Raw genomic sequence first — 25,775 nt, forward strand, 5'->3', positions numbered from 1 at the left:
GCACCTACATTTCCTCGAAAGGAGATCAAGTAGTACCGTGACAGATTAACAAACTGAGCCTGAAAGCCAATTGACTCCACCTGCTTTGTTTCACCTGGATCAAAAGGTGAAAAATTTGTGGTGGTGCTGGCAACTGTGCTGTATTTTATGTGAATTCATGTCATATTTGAGCATAAAGTTATTAATAAATGTTTATTCATTTCACTACAGTAACTAGACTGAATTTTACTAATTTTTTTGTGCTAGTCTTGGGACTAGAAGTAGGTCCTGGTCACTGTCCCTCAGCTTTTGTCTTCAAGGCTAGTGCTAAAGCACTTGAGCCACAATGTCGCTTTTAACTTTTTGATGGTTAATTGGATATAAAAGTCTCTTGAAGCTGGGCGAGGTGGCTCACACCTGTAACCCTAACTACTCAGGAGGCTGAAATCTGAGGATCAAGGTTCAAAGCCAGTCTCGGCACAAAAGGACCTAAGACTCTTATCTCCAATTAACTTCTAGAAAAAGGGAAGTGGGTCTCGGCTTAAGGGCAGGGCCATAGCCTTGAGCTGAAGAGCTCAGGGACAGTGCCCAGGTGGAGCTCAAGCCCCACGATCCACAAAAACAGTCTCTTGAGTTTGTCTTTCCGAGCTGGTTTCAAATTACACTACTCACATCTCAGTCTCCTGAGTATTAAAGATCAATAAATTTAATTTACTTGTACTAAATTATATTGTGCATATAACAATGATTAAGCTGTGTGTGTGGCTCATGTCCATTCAAAAGGCTGAGATCCGAGAATCGTGGTTCAAAGCCAACTCAAGCATGAAAATCCATGAGATTCTTATGTCCAATTAACCATCAAATAGGCAGAAGTGGAGTATGGCTCAAGTGATGAGTTCCCAGCCATAAGCAAAAGAAGCCAAGCAAGAGTGTGAGGCCCTGAATTCAAGCCCTAATACTAACACCAAAGAAAGGAAAGACATTTGAGTGTTGATGGCTCATGCCTATAATCCTAGCTTCTTAGGAGCTGAGACCTGAGAATCTCTACTCAAAACCCACCCAGGAAAGGTAAAGTTCTGTAAGACATTCATCTCCAATTAACTACTAAAAACTGGAAGTGGATCTGTGGTTCAGCGACAGAGCACTAACCTTCAATTAAAAAAAAAAAAGCTAAGGGACAGTGCTGAAACCCAGCATTCAAGCCCCAGGACTAGCACAAAAATAAAGAATAAAAGACTATCATTAAGGGCCAGGAGTTTGGCCTAGTGGTTAAAGTGTTTGCTTAGCATGCATGAAGAACCAGGTTCGATTCCTCGGTACCACATACATAGAAAAAAGCCGGAAGTGGTGCTGAGGCTCAAGTGGTAGAGCTCTAGCCTTGAGAAAATCCAAGAACCTTGCTCAGGCCCTGAGCTCAAGCCCAGGACTGGCAAAAAAAAAGACTATCATTAAGACCATCAAGAGAATAGATGAACTGGTTATGCATTAAGCACTTTATTGTTAATTCAACAAACCTCTAAGGCTCAGACATCTATGGTTAAGTGCATAGTTTCAGAAGTAGAAGCTCTTAGAATTGAAATGACTTACTCAAGAGAGCAAAGAAAATAGCACAGGTAGGCCAAGACCCTGACCTCAGCAACTCCTACAAGCTCACATGCATTTAGACCGTAATTTTGGGCTCCAGTTTGGAGGAAGGCATTTTCTGTGCAATTGCAGAAATGGCTCAAAATGGCAAGAAAAGGAAACTAAAAAGAAGATATGCCTGCGTCTGGATTCCCTCCTCATGTTGTGCTACACTCTGTGTCTTCACATTACATTCTTGCCTTTGAAAAGTCAAACAAGAATTCTTACCTTGTATGACTATAATTAGGACCCCCAAGTTGCTGGGTATTACTATCTGGTCCAAGCTAGTCTTTCAAGTTCTAAGGTCTTCCTTACCTTACCCAATCCTTCCCAACACCTACCAATCTTGTTCAAGACCAAGACTAGCTTCTTGTTGCCTTGGGCCTGCAGGACAGTCTCCTCCATTTGGAAACACCGGCAGCCTAATGGGTCTCTGGCATCCAGGACTTCCAGAACCACATCAGAATATTCTACCACCTGCAGGTCAAAGAAGAGGGGAAGGGTGGAAAGCAGGAAACAGACTGTTTAGTAGACACTTGAGCCCATGAAAGAAATTGTCTCAGTCTCAGTCAGGGGAAAACAAAAACAGAAATGAAGAGGAAATGAAAACGGACTGGGCTAGGCACCAGTGGCTCAGGCCTGTAATCCTACTCAGAAATTAAGATCTGAGGATCAAAGTTCAAAACTAGCCAGGGAAGAAAAGTAACAACCAAAAATCAAAAAGTGAAGTATGGCTCAAGTGGCAGAATGCCAGCCTTGAGATGAAAAAACTAAGGGATGAGCACCCATGCCTTTGTTTCAAGCCCAAGTGCTATCACAGAAAGTAAAAGGAAGGAAGAGAGAGAGAGAGGAAGGGGGGAAGGTGGGAGGAGGAGGGGGGAAGGGGAAGGGGAAAGGGAAAGGGAACGGAAAAGGAAGGGAAAGGGGAGGGAGGGAAGGGGAAAGGGAAGGGCAAGGGCAAAGCAAGGGAAGGGAGGGTAAGGGAGGGAAGGGAAATTGATTGGTACCTTTCACAAAGGACCAAAAAGAATAGGTCTCTGTACCTTCCGGAATTCCTTGTAGTAAGCTTTCCGTGTGGCTTCATCATCCAGTTGAGGAAACATATTTAATTCCTGCAAAACTTCCTCCTAAAGGATAAAAAAAGAGAAAGGGGAAAAATGGAGGGGGGAATGAGGAGAGTGGGAGCATTAAGTAGGGAAAGGGAAAAAGGAAGAGAGAGGGAAGGAGAGGCAGAAGAGGAAGGGGGAGAGGGGGCAGGAGGAAGAGAAACGGGCAGGGAGAATGGGAGAGTAGAGGTGGGGAAAGTGACAGGAAGAAAGAAGGGGGAGAAAGGGGGAGGGGAGAAAATAAGGGGATTTGGGAGTGGAGAGAGCAGGAAAAGAAAGAATGAGAGGGAGAGGGAAGGAAGGGGAGAAAGAGAAGAGAAACACAAAGTGAGCAAATCCTGGCTTTAAAAGGCACAGAAGGCTGGGAAAGCCATGTGAGTCTCAGCCCACCTAAAAGTAATTTTGATGAACCAAAAATGATGAGAAGTGGAACAAGTATAGATAGACACACATGGTTCTGGCGTGCGCAAGTGAGGATGCATGTGTGGATTCAAGCACCAGCCAGAGGCTTGAATGTGCCCGGCGTATATGTAAGGGAGGGATGTGAGAGAAGGGTTGTGAGAAAAACAATCTATGGCAAGCATGGGATGGGGGAGGCAAAAATCTGTAGTGGAATTCAGAGAAGCAAGCCTGAGCTGGCAGGTGCATATTCTATGTGTAAGACAAGAACAGATGCCAGACAGACAGTAAGAAGGCCTACAGGAAAGCTAAAACCCTCACACAGGCCTGTCTCTCTCTGTCTCTCTGTCTCTCTGTCTCTCTCTCTCTGTCTCTCTGTCTCTCTCTCTCTCTCTCTCTCTCTCTCTCTCTCTCTCTCTCTCTCAAGCCTCCCTTCATGTTGTTCTGTCCCCCTTCTCCCATCCACTGCCACTTTCTAATCTTGGGGGTTAAAGCTTGAAAATAGCATTTTCCAGGAATGTGTTGTCATGAGTTAAGACTCCTTCTTTATCCTCCCTCCTCTGATCCCCTGCTTTCTTTCCTCTCTTCATTTATTACACACACACACACACACCCGCCATCTCTGCTCCACACACTAACCCCATAACCTTTATTTTCCTTCAGTGGTACAGTAAACCCACACCATTTATTCCCACTTAGGGCCCAAGGCTATTATTTTTTTTGCCAGTCCTGGGCTTGAACTCAGGGCCTGAGCACTGCCCTTGGGTTTTCTCAAGGATAGAGCTCTACCACTTGAGCCTCAGCACCACTTCTGGCTTTTTCTATGTATGTGGAACCAAGGACTCAAACCTGGATCTTCATGCATGCTAGGCAAGCCACTAGGCTACACTCCCAACCCAAAAGGCTATTCTTACCTTTCGTTCAAACTCCTCCTGGCGTTTCAGAACATCCCGACAGTAGCTCTCCATGGTTCTGTGTTTGTGTCTCTCTTGCTCCCGGGCTGCTTGCTGTTTCTCCCTCATTTCTTCAACCTAACAAGTAAACATATTGAGACTAGAGCTGACTGCGTCTGCAGTGGAAGTAATGGATGCCAGATGGAAGAACAACATGGACAAATCAGAGGTGGGAGAGGGGCAAGCAGGAGAGGAGACGATAGTATTTGAGAAGAGAAAGACAGATGAAGTGTTGGAGTAGCAGCCAGAGAAAAGTATATATTTTTATATACATATAAAAGTATGTATATATTTATAAAATATATAAATATGTATATGTCCATACATATACATATGTATATATTTATGTGTGTGTACATGTGTGCATGTGTGAAAGTTGGGTACTAGTGGCTTATGTCAGTAATCCTAGCTACTCAGGAGGCTGAGATCTAATGATCCAAGGATCAAAGCCAGTCTGGGCATGAAAGTCTGTGAGTCTCTTGATTATCACTAAAATTTCAACAACAACAACAAAAAGCTGGAAATGGCACTGTGGCTTAAGTGGTAGAGTGCTAGCCATGAGCAAAAGAAGCTCAGGGCATCTCCCAGGCCCTAGGATCAGCACCAGAAAGAAAACAGAAGTAGATATGTGGCTCAAATTGCAGTCAGCTTTGAGCAATAAAAGACCGGAGTTCGGGCCAGGAGTTTGGCCTAGTGGTTTAAGTGCTTGCCTAGCATGCACAAAGACCCGGGTTCGATTCCTTGGTACCACATATATACAAAAAAAGCCGGAAGTGGTGCTGAGGCTCAAGTGGTAGAGCTCTAGCCTTGAGAAAGTCCAAGGACAGCGCTTAGGCCCTGAGCTCAAGCCCAGAACTGGCAAAAAAAAAAAAAGAAAAAAAAAAGAAATTAAAAAAAAAAAAAAAAAAGACCGGAGTTCAAGTTACAGTACTAGCACAAAAATAGAGGGTGGAGGGCCGGGAGTGTAGCCTAGTGGTAGAGTGCTCGCCTAGCATGCACAAAGCCCTGGGTTCAAATCCTCATTACCACATATACAAAAAAGCCCGAAGGGCTGGTGAAGTGGTGGAGTGCTTGCCTAGCATGCACGAAGACCCATACATAGAAAAAAGGCAAAATGGTGCTGTAGCTCTAGTGGTAGAGCTCTAGCCTTGAGAAAGCTCAAGGATAGTGCTCAGGCCCTTAGTTCAAGGCCCAGGACTGGCCAAAATAAAAAAGAGGAAGACCAAGGGATAGGGCGGTAGCCTTGAGCTCAAGGACAATGCCTAAGCCCAGAGTTTAAGCTGACAAAAAGAAAAAGGAAAAAAAAGTAGAAGAAAGGAAAAAGCCAGAAGGGGCACTGTGGCTTAAGTGGCAGAGCACTAGCCTTGAGCAAAATTTGTTCAAGGACAGTACCCTGGTCCTGAGTCAAGCCCCAGGACTGGCAAAAAAAAAATAGGTGGTGATATATGAAGCACAGAGAGAAGGTACTACAGGAGGAAATACCTAAAAAAAAAAAAGCCATGATCCTGGAATGTGCTACCATTCTGAAAGCAGGAAGAGGAAGTCAGGTATCATTGTCCGCACTTATAGACCCAGTTATTCAGACAGCTGAGTCACAAAGATGGTTGGAACCTAGAATTGAAGGCCAGACTAAACAACATAATGAGACGCAGCCTCAACAAATAAATATAGGAAGAGGAAAGAACTGCGAAAGAGACGAGAACAGATTGGTGACAGAGCATGAGATGCCTCCAGGAAAGCATGAATCCAATGCTAGGAATGAGGAAGGGAAAGAGAATGCCCCAAAATGGAGACAGATAATCCTGTATCAAGGTGACATTCCACACTTCAACCATCCACAAAGAGCCTTCAGTACCCTAACAACTCTGGCCTCTACCCTCCTAAAAACATTTCTACAGACCTAGCATTCAAAGCTAGCTTCCCCAGCTTCCAAGGTAAAAGGCTTACCCTTTTCTTCTTTAACTCAGCCTCCCGGCTGGAATGATCGTTACCATGAACAAGCTGGAAACCCGAGGACCCTCTGGAAGTTGTTTTCTTCCCATTTTGTTTGGTAGGCTGGTAACCATGCAAGAGAAAAGTAAAACCTGATAAGCCTGAAGAAATCACACTAGTGCCAGGGGAGCAGGGATTAAAGCTGCAACAGCAATACAGCAGAGGGGGGCCAGGAGTTTGGTCTAGTAGTGTTTGCCTAGAATGCACGAAGACCTGGGTTAGGTTCCTCGGTACCACATACATAGGAAAAGTGGAAAGTGATGCCATAGCCCAAGGACAGTTCTGGCAAACAAAAAAGGAAAAGAAAAGAAGTATAGGAAAGGAAGGAGTGGACAAAAACGGTGTTGTCCCTACTGTCCATTGTAGAGAGAGAGAGGTCTGTTTGTTATCTGCAGCCAAGTAGGACCTGACTAAAGATTTCAGAAAAGCAATGGGTCGGGGATGGGGAATAGGAGGCAAGAGTTGCTGGGAAAGCTTCAGAAAAACAGAGGGAACCCTTTCTTGAAACACAGCTCATGAAATTTGGTCTTTGGACCACATTGGGAACTTGTTGGAAATCAAAAATTATTAGTTTGGGCATGTGGCTCAGTCGTAGAGCACTCACTTGTTCAGCATGTAAGGAACTCTGGATTCCATCTCCAGGACAGAAAAGAAAAACAGGGGTGATGATAATGATGATCCCTACCAGCTGGGTGCCAGTGGCCCAGACCTGCAATTCTACTTACTCTCAAGAGGCTGAGATAAGCTTGGCGTCGGTGGCTTACACCTGTAATCCTAGCTACTCAGGTGGCTGAGATCCAAGGCTCGAGGTTCAAAGCCAGCATGGCCACGAAAGTCTCTGAGACTCTTATCTCCAATTAACCACCAGAAAACTGGAAGTGGAGCTGTAGTTCAAAGTGGTAGAGCACAAGTCTTGATCTGAAGAGCTCAGGGACAGCACCCAGGCTCTGAGTTCAAGCCAGGCAACTGATTTTTTTTAAAAAAGGAGGGTGAGATATGAGGATCGTGGTTCAAAGCCGGCCCAGGCAGGAAAGTTGGTGAGACTCTTATCTCCAATTAACTAGCAAAAAGCCAGAAATAGAGCTGTGACTCAAGTAGCACAGCACCAACATTGAAAAAAATCTATGGGGCCGGGTGCTGGTGGCTCACACCTGTAATCCTAGCTACTCAGGAGGCTGAGATCTGAAGATCACAGTTCAAAGCCAGCCCAGGCAAGAAAGTCTGTGAGACTCTTAACTCCAATTAACCACCAGAAAACCGGAAGTAGTGCTGTGGCTCAAGTGGTAAAGCACTTGAGCTGAAGACCTCAGGGACAGTGCCCAGGCACAGAGTTCAAGCCCCAATACTGGCATAAAAAAATCCCTACCATGGTAAATCAAAGCAGTATGTGTATAGTTTGTGATAGAAATTTAATATATTCTGCTCAGTCTCTGCTGTAGCCCCCACTAGAAAAAGTCAGTTGTGTTCATTCTACTATGGTATCTTACCCAGTGTCACCCAATTTTGGCTGGCCTGTCTCCAAGGAATGGGTATACATCACCTGAAGGTAGAGCCAACTTACCTTCTTACAGACTTTGGAGCCTTTGCCTGGCTTTTTGTTTTCTACAAAATAAAAGAAAGAGTCATCATCTACCGATCCAATGTATGCTGACAGCCTCATCAAAGCCAGGACACATGTAGAAACCTAGGATGCCTCAAAAACCATGTCTGAGGAACCCCACTACACTGCTGGTGGGAATGTAAACTAGTTCAGCCACTCTGGAAAGCAGTGTGGAGGTTTCTTAAAGAACTGAAAATAGACCTTCCCTACGATCCCGCCATACCACTTCTGGGCATCTACCCTGAACATCATAACCCAAGATATGATAAGGACACCTGCTCAGCTATGTTCATCTCTGCACTATTCACAATAGCCAGGCGATGGAAACAATCCACATGCCTACTGCAGATGAATGGATACAGAAAATGTGGTATATATACACAATGGAATTCTACATAGCCAACACACAAGATAAAATAATGGCATTCGCAGGGAAGTGGATGAATCTAGAGCGAATTATGGTGAGTGAGACAAGAGAAGACCTAAGGAACAAAAGGCACATGGTATCCTTAATATGTGGCTATTTGATCCAAAGAGTACAGGAGCAAGGACTCAATATCTGCATACCCAATGCCATGGACATGGTAATGGAAATATAAACATAATTATGTAGATATAAAAACCTTTGACTCTATAGACATAATGTTTTATTTTCTAAAATTAATATGTTTGTATGACACACAAACCCTTAGCCTAATTTTGATTAAGTTCTAAATACTAAGTCCCAGTGATTGTAAATAGAGATTCCCTTCTTGAACACTTTTTTGTTAAACCTGTCATTTAAAATATGATGTAAAAATCAACGTTAATAAAGAAAAAAATTAAAAAATAAAAAAAACATGTCTGTCTGGTTCAAACACCAGACAAAAGACACAAAAAGAAGTACTGTGTATGTATATTTGCAGAGTTATTTCAAAGCAAACGTGAACAATTCAGAAGAGAATTCTAGAGTGGCCTCAATGGGTGCTTGGGACTCCCTCTCCATCCTCAGCCCCAAATATCTGCTTATAGCATCTCAACAATTCTGGGCTGGGGTGAGGTACAGCAGCTGGCATCAACAGGAGGGTGATGTGCTTATGCAGAAAGATCTAGCCCTTGTAGAAAAGGGTGGGTTGGGAAAGGATGGGGGAGAATGATGAAAGGGATGACCCTGATTGAGATTCATTGTATTTACAAGCTACTTCATTGAATGGCAGCTCTTTTTATAACTACTTATAATTTTTTATATTTATATAATTATATTCATATTTATATCATATATAAACATTACTTTTATATATTTACATGTCTTTATATGCCATACATAATATTATCATGTTGTGTGAATATATAATAATTGTGTATTATTTTACTATGTATTATATAATATACATATGTTATTTTACTATGTTATATCATATACAATCTATATGTATATTATATTATTTGTCTATTATATAAACTATACAGATATATAATTATACATCTGCTTGATATAAAATTATTTAGAGCCAGGCATGGTGGCTCATGCCAGTAATCCTAGCTACTCAGAAGGCTGAGATCTGAGGATAAAGGTTCAAAACCAGCCTGGGCACAAAAGGACCTGAGACTCTTATCTCCAATTAACCTCTAGAAAACGGAAAGTGGGGCTTGGCTCAAGAATAGGGTGATAGCCTTGAGCTGAAGAGCTCAGGGACAGTGCCCAGGCTGAGTTCAAGCCCCATGACCCCCACACACACACAAAAACTATTTAGATATAATTTATGTAGATATATCTACATAATTTATATGCATAATTATAGCTATATTATCTATTATATATTACTATATAGCAGTATATATTAATACAGTATATATGATCATTATTATACATATATCTGTGTATATGAAAAAACTACCCCTTGCTGTTGATCCTGTTTCAGTTCACTGCCTCCAACAACATATGCCCTACTCAGCTCAACTGCTGCCTCCCTCAGATACCATCATGCCCTAACAAAGCCCAGGAACTTAAGAGGCCTCTCCTGGCTTCAAAGGAAAGTCCCATCTGTCATCCCCTTCACAGCTGGCCACTGAAGGAAGAACAGTTTCCCTGGCTAAAGGAATTCCTAGAGGGGGAGGAGGTTCTAGGTCAGGATACACACAAACACAAAAGCAGCTTGAAATACACACACACACACACACACACACACACACACACAAACGCCAGCACGCACACGCACACAAAGGCTGCACAAACACACTGGGTAGGTTACACTGAAGCAAAGTTAATACAGGAAGTACAACTTAAAATACTGTGGCAAATCCTTGAGGAAATTCAAGAAGGTACTTCAAAGCAGCTACAGAAGAAAGATCAACCCAAAAACTTACAGCTGTACTTTCAGGGATCATTTCTACAGTCTGTTCATACAGAAGTTATGCTGAATGTGTATAGTATGATCTGATAAAAAAAAAAAGACTCCAGAAGTTGATACTAAATAAGAATGTAATCGATATAGTAAAAGTTAAAAAAAAAGAACACTGCTGAGTAAAACAATAATAGAAAATGAGAGAGAGATTATGTAAAACAAACAAACAAACAAAAAAACAAAGAACAGGGGCTGAGTTTGGCCTAGTGGTAGAGAGCTTGCCTAGCATGCATGTAGACCCAGTTTGATTCCTTGGTACCACATACATAGAAAAAAGCCGGAAGTGGTGCTGAGGCTCAAGTGGTAGAACCCTAACCCTGAGAAAATCCAAGGACAGTGCTCAGGCCCTGAGCTTAAACCCAGGACTGGCAAAAAAAAGAACAAAAAACCAAAGAAATATAATTATGGATGAAAATAAACACTTAAACTTGGAAATGCTAATAATCGAAACAAAACTACTCAAAAGGAAAAAAAAAAGGCACAAATGAGCCAGATACTGGTAGCTCATACTTGTAATTCTAAGTTCTCATGAGGAGATTTGAGGATACCAGTCGAAAGCCAACCAGGGCAGAAAAAACAATGGAACTCTTATCTCCAACTAGTCAGCAAAATGCTAAAAGTGGAGGTGTGGACCAGGTGGTAAAGCACCAACTTTGAGTAAAAAAGCCAAGCAAGGGAATATGAGGCCCTGAGTTTAAGGATAAATATCAGTACAACCAAAATTGTAAAGATCAAAATTAACAACACTGGTCTGGGGACAATGCTGGGGCTTGGAGCATGTCCTAGTGGTAGAGTGTTTGCCTAGCATGCACAAAGACCTAGGTTCCATTCCACAGTACCACATATATAGAAGAAGCGAGAACTGGTGCTGTGGCTCAAGTAGTAGAGCACTACCTACCGTTTTTTTGCCAGTCCTGAGGCTTGAACTCAGGGCCTGAGGATGGTCCTTAGACTTTTTTCCTCAAGGATAACGCTCTGCTACTTGAGCAACAGCACCACTTCCAGCTTTTCTATGTATGTGGTACACCAAGGAATTGAACCTGGGTCTTTATGCATGCTAGGCACTCTATCACTAGGCCAAACTCCCGGTCCCTAGAGCACTAGCTTTGAGGAAGCTCACGATAGTGCTGAGGCGCTGAGTACAAGCCCCAGAAATGGAAGAGAGAAGGGGGGGTAGGCTCATCTCTAATGCTAGCTGTTCAGGAATGGGAGTTCAGAGGATTAAGGTTCAAAGCCACCTTGGAGAAAAAAAGTCCAATTTACCAACAAAATGCCAAACTGGAGGTATGGCAAAAAAACCAGCTATGGGCAAGTAAACTGAGTGAGAAGCACTGAATTCAGGTACATATGTACACACACACACACACACACACACACACACACACACACACACACACACACACACACTAGACATCTGAACTCTATAGAAAAAGAAAATTTTTATGATAAGCTTCCAACAAAAGAAAAGCAAACAGCCTTCTGAAAGCTACAACCTGGAACAGTTAGGACAAAAGAAAAATCATTATAAGTTGAGTCCCTTGGGATCAGAAATGTTTCTGAATTTAGCCATGCGATGGTGGCGCACACCTGTAATCCTAGCGACTCAAGAGGCTTCAAAGACAGCCTGGGAAGAAAAAAAAAATCTGTCTTTTTTTTTGCCATACCTGGTCTTGAGCTCAGGGCCTGAGCATTGTCCTTGGACTTTCTCAAGGCTAGAGCTCTACCACTCGTCCCTCAGCACCACTTCCAGCTTTTTTCTATGTATGTGGTATCAAGGACTAGAACCCCGATCTTCATGCATATTGGGCAAGCACTCTACCTCTAGGCCAAACTCCCAGCCCATGTGAGCCTTATCTCAAGTAATAGAGCACCTATATTCAGTGAAAAAGCCAAACCAGAGCACCAGGCCATGATTTCAAACCCCAGTAACAACATTTACTTTGTCAGTCCTGGGGCTTGAACTCTGGACCACTTGAGCCACAGCACCACTTCCAGCTTTCTGGTGGTTAACTGGAGATTATTCTTATGGACTTCCATGCCCAGTCTGGCTTTGAACTTCGATCCTCAGTTCTCTACTCAGCCTCCTGAGTAGCTAGGATCACAGACATGAGCCAACAGCACCCAGCATTTAAAAAAAATTTCTGATTTTCTATATTTTCAGACTCTGGAATAGTCATATATATATATATGCACATATATAGATAGAGAGAGAGAGATCTTGAAGAAGAGATGAATTTATGTTTCACACATATGTATTATATTTATAACCTGAAAGTAATTTTATATAATATTCTCAGTAATTTTGTACATGAGACTATAAAGTTCACAGTGTGGAATTTTCCACTGGAGGCACCATGCTGGCACATTAAAAGTTTCAGAGTTTGGAGCACTGGATTAGGAATGTTCACCTTGTACAAAATCCTAAGAAAAGGGAACATGTTGCATGCCAAATTTTCTAATTGACCAATACATCACTCTTATGTGAAAATAAAAGACATTTTCAAGAGTACAACAATTACCACCTTTGCTCCTTTCTGGTAATACTACAGACAGAAAAAAAAATATGGCTAAGGACATTGCTCAGTGGTACAGCATATGATTAACACACACAAGGGCCTAGTTTGAATCTCCAACACTAAGTATACTAGTTATAATTAAAACAAAACCGTAAAAAATAAAGAGAAATGGGAATCAGTGGTTTGCACATATAATTCTATTCAGGAAGGTGAGATATGATGAGCCCAGTTCAAAGCCAACTCAAGAAGAAAAATCTGAGTTTTATCTCTAATTAACAAAAACAAAACAAAACAAAAACCTGTAAGTAGACCGGAACTTGGCCTAGTGGTAGAGTGCTTGCCTAGCAATACACAAAGACCCAGGTTTGATTCCTTGGTATCACATACAAAAAAAAGCCAGAAGTGGCGCTGTGGCTCAAGTGGTAGAGCTCTAGCCTTGAGAAAGCCCAAAAGTAGTGCTCAGGCCCTTAGTTCAAGCCCCAGGACTGGCTCACACCTATACTCCTAGCTACTCTGAAGACTGAAATCTGAATATCATGGTTCAAAGCCAGCCCATGGAGAAAAGTGCCAATTAACTACTCAAAAACCCTAGTGAGGTGTCTGTAATCCTAGCTACTCAGGAGGTTGAGATCTGAGGTTCAAGGTTCAAAGCCAGCCTGGGCACAAAGGACCTGAGACTCTTATCTCCTATTAACCTTTAGAAAACCAGAAGTGGGGCTTGGCTCAAGGGTAGGGCGGTAGCCTTGAGCTGAGGAAGTCAGGGACAGCACCCAGGCAGAGTTCAAGCCCCATGACTCACAAAAAAACCTGAAGTGGAGCTGCAGTTCAAAGTGGTAGAGCACTAGTCATCAGTAAAAGCTCAGGGACAGTGTCTAGGCCCTGAGTTCAAGCCCCAGGATGAACATAAAATTAATTAATTAACTAATTAAAATAAAAACTAACAACCTAAAATTATTTTCCAAAATACTCATGTTTAAACAACAACAACAAAAAACATTGCTGGGCCAGGAGTGTGGCCTAGTGGTAGAGTGCCTACCTAGCATGCATGAAGCCCTGGGTTCAATTCTTTAGTACCACATACACAGAAAAGGCTGGAAGTAGTTCCATGACTCAAGTGGTAGAGCCCTAGCCTTGTGAAAGCCCAAGGACAGTGCCCAGGCCTTGAATTCAAGCCCCAGGACTGGAAAAAAATGTGAAAAATGGTGGATGGGGGGAGAATGAGCTGGGCACCAATGGTTCACATCTGTAATCCTAGCTACTCAGAAGGCTGAGATCTGAGGATTGTGGTTCAAATCCAGCCTGGGCACCAAAGTCTGTCAGATTCTTATCTCCAATTAACCACCAGAAAACTGGAAGTAGCACTGTGGCTCAAGTGGTAATGCACTAGCCTTAAGCTGGAGAGCTCAGGGACAACGCCCAGGCCCATAGTTCAAGCCAAAAGACGAACAACACACACACGCGCGTGGTTTGGTCATTTATTCAAAAATTTCCATCTGTTAACTTCCCTGGAAAACTGAGCCTCTGTGCTGGACACAGGAACACAATGAAAGAAAATACATCAGTCGGACAGGGAAGAGCATCTGTTTTAGAGAGAAGGGAGAAGGGAGGAGGGAGTGGATGAAGGTTGAGTCAGACATTGCTCACAGCACTGGAGCTTCAGCTCATTAGATTTCCAAAAGCTTGAGAGGAAATACTTATCATGGCACAACTGGTACAGAGATTGTGTGTGTGTGTGTGCGTGTGTGTGTGTGTGTGTGTGTGTGTGTGTGTGTGTGTACACACGTGTGCGTGCTGATACAGGACTTGAACACAAGACTGGTATTGAACCTCAATTCTCAGAGCTCAGCCTCTGAGTAGCTAGGATTACAGGCGTGAGCTACCAAAATCAAGCTCAAGAATCCTCTCCTATACACACCCCACCCACAAAACACATAACCTAAACTTAGTATGTCACTTTCACTCATTGGCTGGCCGTCTACCACCTGAACCACACCTCCAATGCCAAGAATTATTTTTAAATCTCCTGAATTCAAGCCCCAGTACCAACAATAAGTAAAATAGATCTCCAGTATCTCAATGTCTACATCCACCAATGAGTAACTTCATCAACTCGCGCATCAACACGCAAAAGGCAGATCTCTCCATTCATTCATTCACTCCTCAAATCTAGTCATTTACACTGTACTCTTGCACAAAGCCTCGATTCCTCTCCAGAAGATAAGAAAAGCAGGCTGCTTCCAGGAAATTATAATCCATACTGACAAAGACAATGGCAATCTTTTTCTTCTGAGACACGATCCTACAATTTAGCCCCAAATGGCCTCAAACTCACAATCCTCCAACCTCAGCCTCCAGAGTACTGGGATTTAGAGGTGTGTGCCACCATGCCTGGTAGCTGTAAGCTTTGAAAGCGTTAGAATGTCTCCCTTTTTAATACCCATCCAATAATGCTCAACAATTATAAAGGTTTGTGTTTTTTGTTTTTTGTTTTTTTTTGCCAGTCCTGGGCTTGAGCTCAGGGCCTGAGCACTGTCCTTGGATCTTCTCAAGGCTAGAGCTCTACCACTTGAGTCTCAGCACCACTTCCGGCTTTTTCCTATGTATGTGGTACCAAGGAATCAAACCCAGGTCTTTGTGCATGCTAGATAGCACACTATACTAGGCCAAACTCCCGGCCCCCAATTATAAAGTTTTATTGGGAGCACTGGAAGTATAACTCAGTGGTTGAGAGAGCATTTGCTTAGTACACACAAGGCTCTAGGTTCAATTCCCCACACCACATACACACACAAATGTATCTGAATATTCTTTGTAAACCTACCAGATTTAATCAGTCAGTATTATTAACTATTAAAGTAAGGAACTGATGGATCACATCTACAATCCTAAACTACTCAGGTCTGAGATCTGAGTAGAGGCTCAAAGACAGCCCTGGCAGTAGAGCTCTTGAGACTCTTATCTCCAATTAAGCAGCAAAAAGCTCAAAGTGCCTAGTGGTAGAGTGCTTGCTTAGCAGGCACGAAGACCCGGGTTTGATTCCTTGGTACCACATACATAGAAAAAAGCCGGAAGTGGTGCTGAGGCTCAGGTGGTAGAGCCTTGAAAAAGTCCAAGACAGTGCTCAGGCCCTGAGCTCAAGCCCTGTGCTCAAGCCCTGGACTGGCAAAAAAAAAAAAAAGCTCAAAGTAGAGTTATGGCTGAAGTGGAAGAATGCCAGACTTCAGCAAAAAAGCTAAGGGACAGAACCCAGGTCCTGGGTTCAAGCCACCATATTGGTACCATAAAAAGTAGGTACTTAGCTCAGGGAACAGTTGCCATCACACAGCTGCACCTAACACTCCCCACCATTCCCAGAAATCTTCACAGGCAGTATAATCTTTATTTCTGTTGCAGTTTATCAGAGTAAGTCTTGGTTCTGTGTGCACATAAAAAGTTTTCCTGCCAGGTGCCAGTGGCCACACACCTGTAATCCTAGCTACTCAGGAGGCTGAGATCTGAGGATCACAATTCAAAGCCACTCTGGGCATGAAAAGTCCATGAGACTCTTTTTTTTTTTTTTGGCCATTCCTGGGCTTGAGCTCAGGGCCTGAGCACTGTCCTTGGACTTTCTCAAGGCTAGAGCTCTACCACTTGAGCCTCAGCACCATTTCTGGCTTTTTTCTATGTATGTGGTACGGAGGAATTGAACCCGGGTCTTCATGCATGCTAGGCAAGCACTCTACCACTAGGCCAAACTCCCGGCCCCAGAGTCCATGAGACTCTTATCTCCAATTAATCACCTTTAGAAAACAGAAAGTGGTTCTGTGGCTCAAGTGGCAGAGTGCTAGCTTTGAGAAACCCCAAGGACAGTGTCCTGAGTTGAAGAGCTCAGGGAAAGCATCCAGGCCCAGAGTTCAAGCCCCATGACTGACAAAAAAAGAGTTTTCCTACTTAATTTTCATCATTTTTTTTCTCCTAATGTTAATGCTTGGGGTAACGTTAGTACTTTTTTTTTTGCCAGTTATGGGGCTTGAACTCCAGGCCTGGGCACTGTTCCTGAGCTTTTCAGCTCAAGGCTCCCGCTCTACCCTTGATCTATAGCGCCACTTGTGGTTTTCTAGTAATCAACTGGAGATATGCGTCTCATGGTCCTTAGGCCTTTAGTGTCCGGGCTGGCTTTGAAAGGAGATCCTTATATCTCAGGCCTTCTGAGTAGCTAGGATTATAGGCATGAACCACCTCACCCAGTTAAGTTAGAACATTTATCTGTTGTACTCTTTAAAAAAAATTTTGGTCAGTCTTGGGGCTTGAAGTTGGGGCCTGGGTGCAGAGTTAGGGATTAAACCAAGGACTGAGTTCTTTTGCAGAGTTAGGGATCTAACCAAGGACTTTGTACATTCTAGCCAAATAGTCTACTGTTGAACCACTCATGTAGTCCATTTCTTTTAAAAGTTTTAACTATTGACAGTCAGATGGTTCCAAAAATCCAAAGTATATTTTCAGGTTGGGGATATAGCTCAACAGGACAATGCTTACCTGGCACAAGATGCTGGCTTCAGAATCTAGCACTATAAAAAATGAAACATTGTATTTTGAAAGGTCTCCCCGCCTACGCTAGTACACTATGGTCCCCTAAGGTCACAAGAATCCATGTTCTTTTCGTTATCAAACACAAATTTATACTCTTATTCTCCCCTCTCATTCTCTCCCATAAAAGGTAATACAGTGCAGTCCCATTGGCAACTTGCTTTCTTTTTTTCCCTTAAGAAATCCTGGAAACCTTTCCATCTAATGATCTTTCCATACAATACAATTTTTCCAAATCACCTTTCCATATACAACGTCCTCATTTCTTAAACTGCCACGATTCTTAGGTACACATATATAGCCTACTTAATTGAAACAGCTAATTGTTGTCTTTTCTACCATGATCACTATTTTTGTCATCGGGTACTAGACATTCTGAAATATTCATTTTTTTCTGATATTATCTGGAAAATGATTATTTCATTTTAGTACTAATATAGCTTTGTTTCTTGATTTTAATGATTATATAAAACAATTGTATTGATTTTGTTTTCTTCACCAAAACCCTAGAGGAATCCATTCACAAAGGACACAGGGTAACTGAGATTATGTATAATTCTTTTCTACTCTACCAAGACCACACTTTTGCCATTTTTTCCCAGTACTGGAGCTTAAACTCAGGGCCTCACAATTTCCTTTGGATTTTTGGCTGAAGGCAGGTGCTCTAACACTTGAGCCACAGCTCTACTTCCAACGTTTTGCTGCTAATTGATGATATGAGTCTCATAGATTTTCCTTTCCAGGCTGGCTTCAATTGATCTTCAAATCTCAGCCCCCCAAGCAGTTAGGATTACAGGCACAAGTGAATAGTAGCTAGCCTAATGCCACATTTTCTTTTTCTGTTTTTTTGCCAGTCCTAGGGCTTGAACTCAGGGCCCAAGCACTGTACTTGAGCTTTCTCAAAGCTAGTGTTCTACCACTTGAGCCACAGCACCACTTCGGGCTTTTTCTGTATATATGGTACCAAAGAATCAAACCCAGTGCTTTGTGCATTCTAGGCAAACACTCTACCACTGGGCCACACTCCTGGTCCTAAGATCACATTTTCTATGTAGACTATGTCAGGATAAAGACATGGAAGCCCATCAAGTGGCAGAGTGTCAGCACTGAGTGAAAAGACCAAGCAGGGCACAAAGCCCTGAGTATAGGACCCAGTACCAACACACACACATACACACACACACACACACACACACAGACATTCTGTCCTGACACCCTAGTTTTCCCTTAGCATCTGTCACATGTTTTTTTCTTTTATAGGCATTTTGGTGTAAGGAAAGGAATGGTGCCAGCAGTACTAACTCATACACTAGTACCTGGCACACAACAAATACTGAAAATGATGCCTGATCATGCTTAGTCCTTGAAGAATAATGATATATCAGATTTGAATAAGAAGCTAACAGTGGAGTGGTAGAGAGCCTCAAATGAACAGTGACAATAACTCAGTTCGGATGGGTGCACTGAAGGGAAGCCAAGGAAGGGTAAGAAGAGAAATTCGGAGAGCAAGCAAGGTAGACGGGGAAATCTAAAGAGAAAGAGTTATCCATCTGAAGAGTGAGAAGGGAGGAAAAGGCTTCTAAAAGCAAAAAGAACAACTAGTCCTCGTGGTCTGTTTTCAAGTTAAGAAAAATCCAGCTAGCTGTACTGGGTTTACCCAAACAGACAACACCCTGAATATAATATAAATATATATATATATATATATGCAAGAATAAAGTTGTCATATTTTAAAACAAAACAAAAGGAAAATCCAGTTGGACAATGGTGGATCATACCTATATTCCTAGTTATTCAGAAGATTGAGATCTCAGGACCAGGGTTCAAAGCCAGCCAGAGCAGCCATGAGACTTTTTATTTCCAATTAACTACCAAAAGCCATAAGGAGAGCTGTGGCTCAGATGTAAAGAGTGCTAGCCTTGAGCAAAAAAAGCTCAAGGAAAGTACGTAAGCCCTGAGGTTCAAGAATCAAGACAGGCAGCACATGCCTATCATGCTAGCACGCAGGATGTCTAATTCTGGAGGACAGGTGTAATTCTCATGAGGCTGAGACCTGAGGACTGTAGACAAGGAAGTCTGTAAGTTTCTTATCTCCAATAAACCAGCAAAAAGCCAGAAGAGGAGTTGTGGCTCAAGTGGCATAGCACTAGCCTGGAGAAAAAAAAACTAAGTGAGAGTATGACACCCTAAGTTCAAGCCCCAGTATTAACATACAATGAAAGAGATTGAAGACCTGCAGCTCAGGAGAAGCAGACAACTTGGTGACTAGTTAAGTGTATACAGGGTATAAATTTCGAAGAAAAATAAAGAAATTAATTTTTTTGGCCAGTCCTGGGACTTGAATTCTGGGGCTAGGCATTCTCCCTGTACTACATTTTTTGTTCATATCTACCACTCTACCAATTGAGCCACAGCAACACTTTTGGCTTTTTCTGTAATGACCTGCATATAAGAATCTCACGAACTTTCCTGCCCAGGCTAGTTCCAGTCCACAATCCTCAGATCTCAGCCTCCTGAATAACTAGGATTATAAGCATGTGCCACAGGTGACCAGCCACATATACATACATATATATATATATATATATATATATATATATATATATATATATATATATATATGGCACTAAACTACTGGAGAATGCAGGAGCGAGGGAAATGGGGACATTGTCCAAAAAGAAATGTACTCATTACCTGACTTACATAACTGTAACCACTCTATATATCACCTTTATGATAACAATTTTTAAAATATGCAAGTTACATAAAACAATTGGAGAAAAATAAAAGGTTAAATCTTTAATTCTGGTTAGATAAAATCGTAAGTATTTTTTAAAATACAGAATGTACAAGGAACCCAACAAACTAAATCCCTATTCAGGAGGCTGATATCTATGGACTGTGGTTCAAAGCCAGCCTGGGAAGGAAAGTCTATGAGAGTATCATCTCCAATAAACTATTCCTTTCCCTCCAAAAGTCAGAAATGGAGCTGTGGTGCAAGTGGTAGAGCGTTAGCCTTGAGCAAAAGAAGTTCAGGGCCAGGAGTTTGGCCTAGTAGTAGAGAGAGTGCTTGCCTAGCATACACAAAGATTGGAGTTCGATTCCTCAGTACCACATACATAGAAAAGGGGAGAAGTGTTGTTGTAGCTCAAGTAGTAGATCTCTAGCACTGAGAAAGTCCATGGACAGTGCTCAGGCCCTGAGTTTAAGCCCCAGGAATGGCAAAAAAAAGTTCAGGGCCGGCACCCAGGCCCCAAGTTAAAGCCCCAGGACCAGAACACAAACTGAAAAGAAAGGAAAGAATCTAAATTCCCCCAAATTAATAACTCAATAAATAGACAAAGAAATGAAATACAAATTTCTCAGAAAAATCAAGAATGGCCAAAAAAACACATAAATGCTTAATATGCTGAGATTCGAACCTAGTGTGGCCCCAGAGTATAGCTGGTAACAACCTAAACAATTTTTTTAAAAAAGGCTATGGATACTCAGGAGGCTGAGATCAGAGCTAGAAGGTTCAAATCTAACTGTGGCAGGAAAGTCTATGAGACTCTTGTCTCCAATTAACCACCATAAAGAAAATGCAAATCAAAACACCACCAAGATTCCATCTCAGTCTAGTAAAAATGGCCAGCACCCAGAATTCAAACACTAACAATGCCAGTAGGGATTTGGGGGAAAAGGAAACCTATTGCACTGTTAGTGGCAATGTAAACTAGTATAACTACTCTGCCTGGCAGTTTGAAGACTCCTCAAAGCTAAACACAGAACTACCCTATGATCCAGGGCCGGGAGTTTGGCCTAGTGGTTAAAGTGCTTGCCTAGCATGCATGAAGACCCGGGTTCAATTCCTCGGTACCACATACATAGAAAAAAGCCAGAAGTGGTGCTGAGGCTCAAGTGGTAGAGCTCTAGCCTTGAGAAAGTCCAAGGACAGTGCTCAGGCCCTGAGCTCAAGCCCAGGACTGGCAAAAAAAAAAAAAAGAACTACCCTATGATCCAGCCATACTAATCTTGGGCATCTACCCAGATTTTTACATATCCGGATATAGTTAAGACACTTGCACATCATGTTCATTGTTATACCATTCACAACAGCCAAGTTATAGAAACTGCTGCTACAGATGAGTGGATCAAGACTATGTGGTACCTATACATAGTGGAATTTTACTCAACTATCAGAATATTATATCATTTGCAGAGAAATGGAAGGACCTAGTGAAAAGCAAATCAGGCTCAAGTGACAAACCCCATGTGCTTTGCTCTCATATATGAAAGTTCTAGCTATTCAGGAAGCTGAGATCTGAGGATCACAGTTTAAAGCCAGACCAGAGAGGAAAGTCATGAGACATTTCCAGTTAAGCCACCAGCACAGTGGCTCAAATTGGTAGAGCACTAGCTTTGAACAAGAGCTCAGGGACAACACCCAGGCCCCATGACCAACAAAAACAAATAAAATACCAACATATACAATAACACATACAGGGGTATATGCATTCACACAAATTGGGATAATTATAGGGGAGAAGTCCAATAGTGTAACTCCTTTGAATAACTCACTAGTGGCTCACGCCTAAAATCTGAGCTACCCAAGAGGTTGAGAGCTAAAGATCAAGGTCAAAGCCAGCTGTGACTGAAAAGTTTGTGAGAATTTTAATCTCCAATTAACCACCCAAAAGCCTAAAGTGGAGCTATGATTCAAAATGGTAGAGGGCAAGCCTTGAGAAAAAAAAAAGGGGGGGGAATTATAATACCCAGGTCCTAAATTAAAGCCTCAGGACCAGCACACACATAAGAAAATCAATACCAAGAAGCTGAAATATGCTGGGGGTGGGGGGGACTAACAAGACAGGGAGATGCAAATGAGTGGAGAAAGAAGAGTGAGCAAATATAGTCATTTTCTTTAATATAGACTATGTAAAATTGAACTATGTAACTTGAAGGCAGGGATGGGTTAAGATGGGGGAGACCAATGGAAGGGGTAATAGGGATCATAACCTAATTTGTGGAATTGAAACCCTCTTTGTATAACACCTACTAAAAATTAATAAAGGTGGGCACCGGTGGCTCACACCTGTAATCCTAGATACTCAGGAGGCTGATCTAAGGATCTTGGTTCAAAGCCAGCCCAGGCATGAAAGTCCATGACACCTTTATCTCCAATTAACCACCAGAAAACTAGAAGTGGCACTGTTGCTCAAAGTGGAAGAGTGCTAGGGGGCTGGGGGGAGGGAAATGGGGACAAAAACATGAGAAGGGGTATCAATGTGTGTGAAGTAATGCACCTTCTATCTGGTGCACCTTCTATCTGGTGAATATAACTTTAACCCCTCTATTAATTTTTTTATATTTTTATTGTAATTAATAGAAGGGTTACATGATATTAATTACAATAAAAAATGAAAAAATCATTAAAGCAACTAAATTTTTTTTAAAAGTGGTAGAGTGTTAGCCTTGAGCTGAAGAGCTCAGGGACAGTGTGCTAGGCCCTGAGTTTAAGCCCCATGATCAACAAACTTTTAATGCTACTACGTAGATACTGTAATTAATTGCCTTTGTTTTATAGGCAAGGAAAATGGAGTTTTGTGTGCATGGACAAACAGGAGAACTGAAATTCAAACCTAGTGTGGCTCTAGAATTTAACTAGTACAACTTACGTTAACAATAATAAAAAAAAAATGTATGGCTGGCTACTCAAGAGTATCCAAGGATTAAGGTTGAAAGCCAGTCTATGCAGGAAATTTCCTAAGATTCTCATTTTCATTTAACCACCAAAAAAACTGAAAGTATAGGGGTGACCCAAGTGGTAGAGCACAAGCCTTGAGCAAAGTAAACTAAAGGCTGGGGACCAATGAGGATCAGGGCATGAACCCAGCCCAGGACTGAAGCCAGCTCAGGCAGGAAAGTCTGTGACACTCTTATTTCCAATTAATCAGCAAAAAAGTCAAAAGTAGACCTGTGGCTCAAGGAATGGAGCACTATCCTTGAGAGGGGGAAAAAAATCAGGGACAGTGCCCAAACCCTGAGTTCAAGACAGAAAAAAGAAAAAAAAACGTTTGCTATTTAATACCTAGTATTCACTGCTATTTACCTCAAATCAAGTCACTTGATCTTACTGAGCCTTAATTTCTCCTCTGTAAAATGGAAGTATTGATAAAGGGAAACATTACCTTTCAAGGAGGTCATAAGGGCAGCAACAATTCACTATGTAAAAGAGCCAGCCTGAGATCTAGAATGTATTGAGCAATTTTTAAATATTACTGTGAGTCAAGTAGGTTGTACACGCCTATAATCTCAGCACTTGGGAGACTGTGACAAAAAGGATGACAAATACAAGGGCAACCTAGGCTAATCATGGGACTCTTATCTCAAAAAATAAAAAAGTGAAAAAAAAATGTGGCCTAATGGTAGAGTGCTTACCTACCATTCACAAAGCCCTGGGTTCGATTCCTCAGTACTACATACACACAAAAAGTTGAAAGTGGTGCTGTGGCTCAAGTGGTAGAGCGCTAGCCTTGAAAAAAGCCCAAGAACAGTGCCCAGGCCATGAGTTCAAGCCCCAGGGTGGCAAAATAAAAAGTCAAAAAAAAGTTCTTTAAAAAAAGGAGTTTTTGTGAAATACTATGAATATTTATTAAAAGCAGAGGATGAGGAAGGGGTGGGAAAGGCTACTTACTGTGTCGGAGCTTTACCATGATGATCAGATGAGCTTGAAACAGGTACCCTCAAGGATGCTATTTTCCTGTGGGAATAGAAGCAAGAAATTTGAAGCCAAACTCAGGAATCCCAAGGCCCTCTCAAACCCGTAAAAGCTGGGCGTCAGAGGCTCACACCTGCAATCCTAGCTAATTAGGAGTCTGACATTTGAGGATCACAGTTAGAAGTCAACTCGGGCAATACAGCATGAAACGCTCATCTCTATCAAAAAAAAAGTCAGAAGTGGAGCTGTAGCTCAAGTGGTAGAAAACCGGTCTTGAGCCAAAAAAAAGCAAAACCAAAAATTACAAAGACATTTCACAGGCTCAGATTTCAAGCCCCAGGACCAACACAACTTAACCAATCAATCAATAAACCCTCTAAAGGCAAAATAAAATGTCAAAGAATATAATGAGGAAGCCTTAAAAATTTAATTGCTAAACTGAAGAAGAGTACACTGGAGCTAGGGTCTGATATGACTGATACATACAAGTGCTATGTCACCGAAAGAGAGGGTGTCTCTGAAGTATTCCTGGGTAGTCTGTGGCTCAATGCACTAATTTGGGTGCTTGATCCTTATTCCTCTATCGTACAACTTTATGCCCTAAATAAGGAATTGGAGCTGAGATCTAAATAAGGAATTGGTGGCTCATGCCTGTAATCTTAGCTACTCAGGAGGCTCATAAATAAGAATCATGATTCAAAACTAGCCTGAGCAGGAAAGTCTGTGAGACTCTTACCTCCAATTAACTACCAGAAGTGGAACCATACCTCAAAGTGGTAGAGCACTAGCCATGAGCACAAAAACCCAGGGAAAGCACCAGGACCTAAGTACAAGCCCCAGGATGGACAAAAATAATAATAAGGAACTGGTATTAAATCCCCCCATACTGAGGGGAGACTCTTTCAAGGGGTGGGGTTATAATAGTGTCTCTTTTCCTAAATAAGAAATTGTGTGTTGCATCTACCCTGTGAAGAGATGGGAATATCCCACCAATCTATGAAGAGGCCTTAGAACAAGGTCTTTTACCTGTATGTCTATGTAGACTGAGGTCAATATAAAATCTTACGGAGAGGAAAATCTACACCTACAGGTCTGTACCTTGGCAACTGGGTGGGGTTTGGTATCAGTACCTCTGCTCTAATGTAGAGAACTGAGAAAACCAGCACAGTAGCTGCGTACCACTCTGATGTGTGCAACAGTGGCATGGGTTCACACATCTCAATTATTAGGAGGGGAAAGAGAGGAGAGAGGATCATGGGTTTCTGCCCTAGAGTGGCCTGTAAGATGGGACTGCTCTGCCTGATCATTTGATGAGGTGACATCTGTGTCATACTAATAGAGAAACTACACATCTTTAAATGAATAAGATGTATATCTTGCTGGGAGAAGAAGGAGACTGTTTTGAATCTTTCTGTGGAGGATGGACTGGGATGATAGGCATTTCTTTTTTTGTGTGTGCTTTTCTGAGTCAGTGTCTCACTACATAGTCCAGAATGGCCTGGAACTTGTTATGTAGCCCAGGCTGGCTCTAAACTTGAGATTCTCTTGCTTCAGCCTCCCAAATGCTGGGATTCATTTTGTACACAATCACATCTAGTAAAATCTTTTATGTGGATTAAAGTCAGTAGCAGATTAACATTGCATGGAATAGAGACTCTGGTTTTTTGCACAGGTACGGCATGAGGATGCTTAAGGCAATGTGGTTACAAATTTAGGGATCATCTCCTACATGTCAGGAGAGTAGCCTGTAATTTTATCATAGGTAAGGAGAAATAAATCTTGGATAAGGAGGGAACACTTCACAACATGGTAATTAGTGATTCTACTGCTTCTCATTTACAAAGGTGATGAATCTCTGCCCCAGTGAGGGCTGTCCCATGGCTGATAGGGTGATAAATTCTTAGAGGGTATAGTCTGTGTCTCCTCTAAAGAATAAATCTTTTCTTTTGGCCAGTCA

General features: G+C 42.1%; 1 protein-coding gene and 1 pseudogene across 1 annotated transcript in view; one reads left to right on the plus strand and one right to left on the minus strand.

Moving 5' to 3' along the window:
- Positions 1-23,860, minus strand: part of Gnl3l (G protein nucleolar 3 like) — a 45,591-nt gene extending 21,731 nt beyond the window's left edge. The window contains exons 1-6 of the mRNA XM_090326928.1: positions 23,795-23,860; positions 7,614-7,654; positions 6,008-6,115; positions 4,022-4,138; positions 2,646-2,729; positions 1,944-2,079 (exon numbers count right to left, since the gene is read on the minus strand). Of these exons, the coding sequence (XP_090183054.1) occupies positions 1,944-2,079; positions 2,646-2,729; positions 4,022-4,138; positions 6,008-6,115; positions 7,614-7,654; positions 23,795-23,813 (505 nt within the window). The 5' untranslated portion in view covers positions 23,814-23,860. The remainder of the gene's footprint in view (positions 1-1,943; positions 2,080-2,645; positions 2,730-4,021; positions 4,139-6,007; positions 6,116-7,613; positions 7,655-23,794) is intronic.
- On the plus strand, positions 9,997-10,093 carry LOC150040848 (small nucleolar RNA U3; annotated as a pseudogene).
- Positions 23,861-25,775: the final 1,915 nt, after the last annotated feature.

This window comes from Megascapheus bottae, chromosome X (genome assembly GCF_031878675.1).
Source record: "Megascapheus bottae isolate mThoBot1 chromosome X, mThoBot2.hap1, whole genome shotgun sequence".
Taxonomy (NCBI): Eukaryota; Metazoa; Chordata; class Mammalia; order Rodentia; family Geomyidae; genus Megascapheus; species Megascapheus bottae.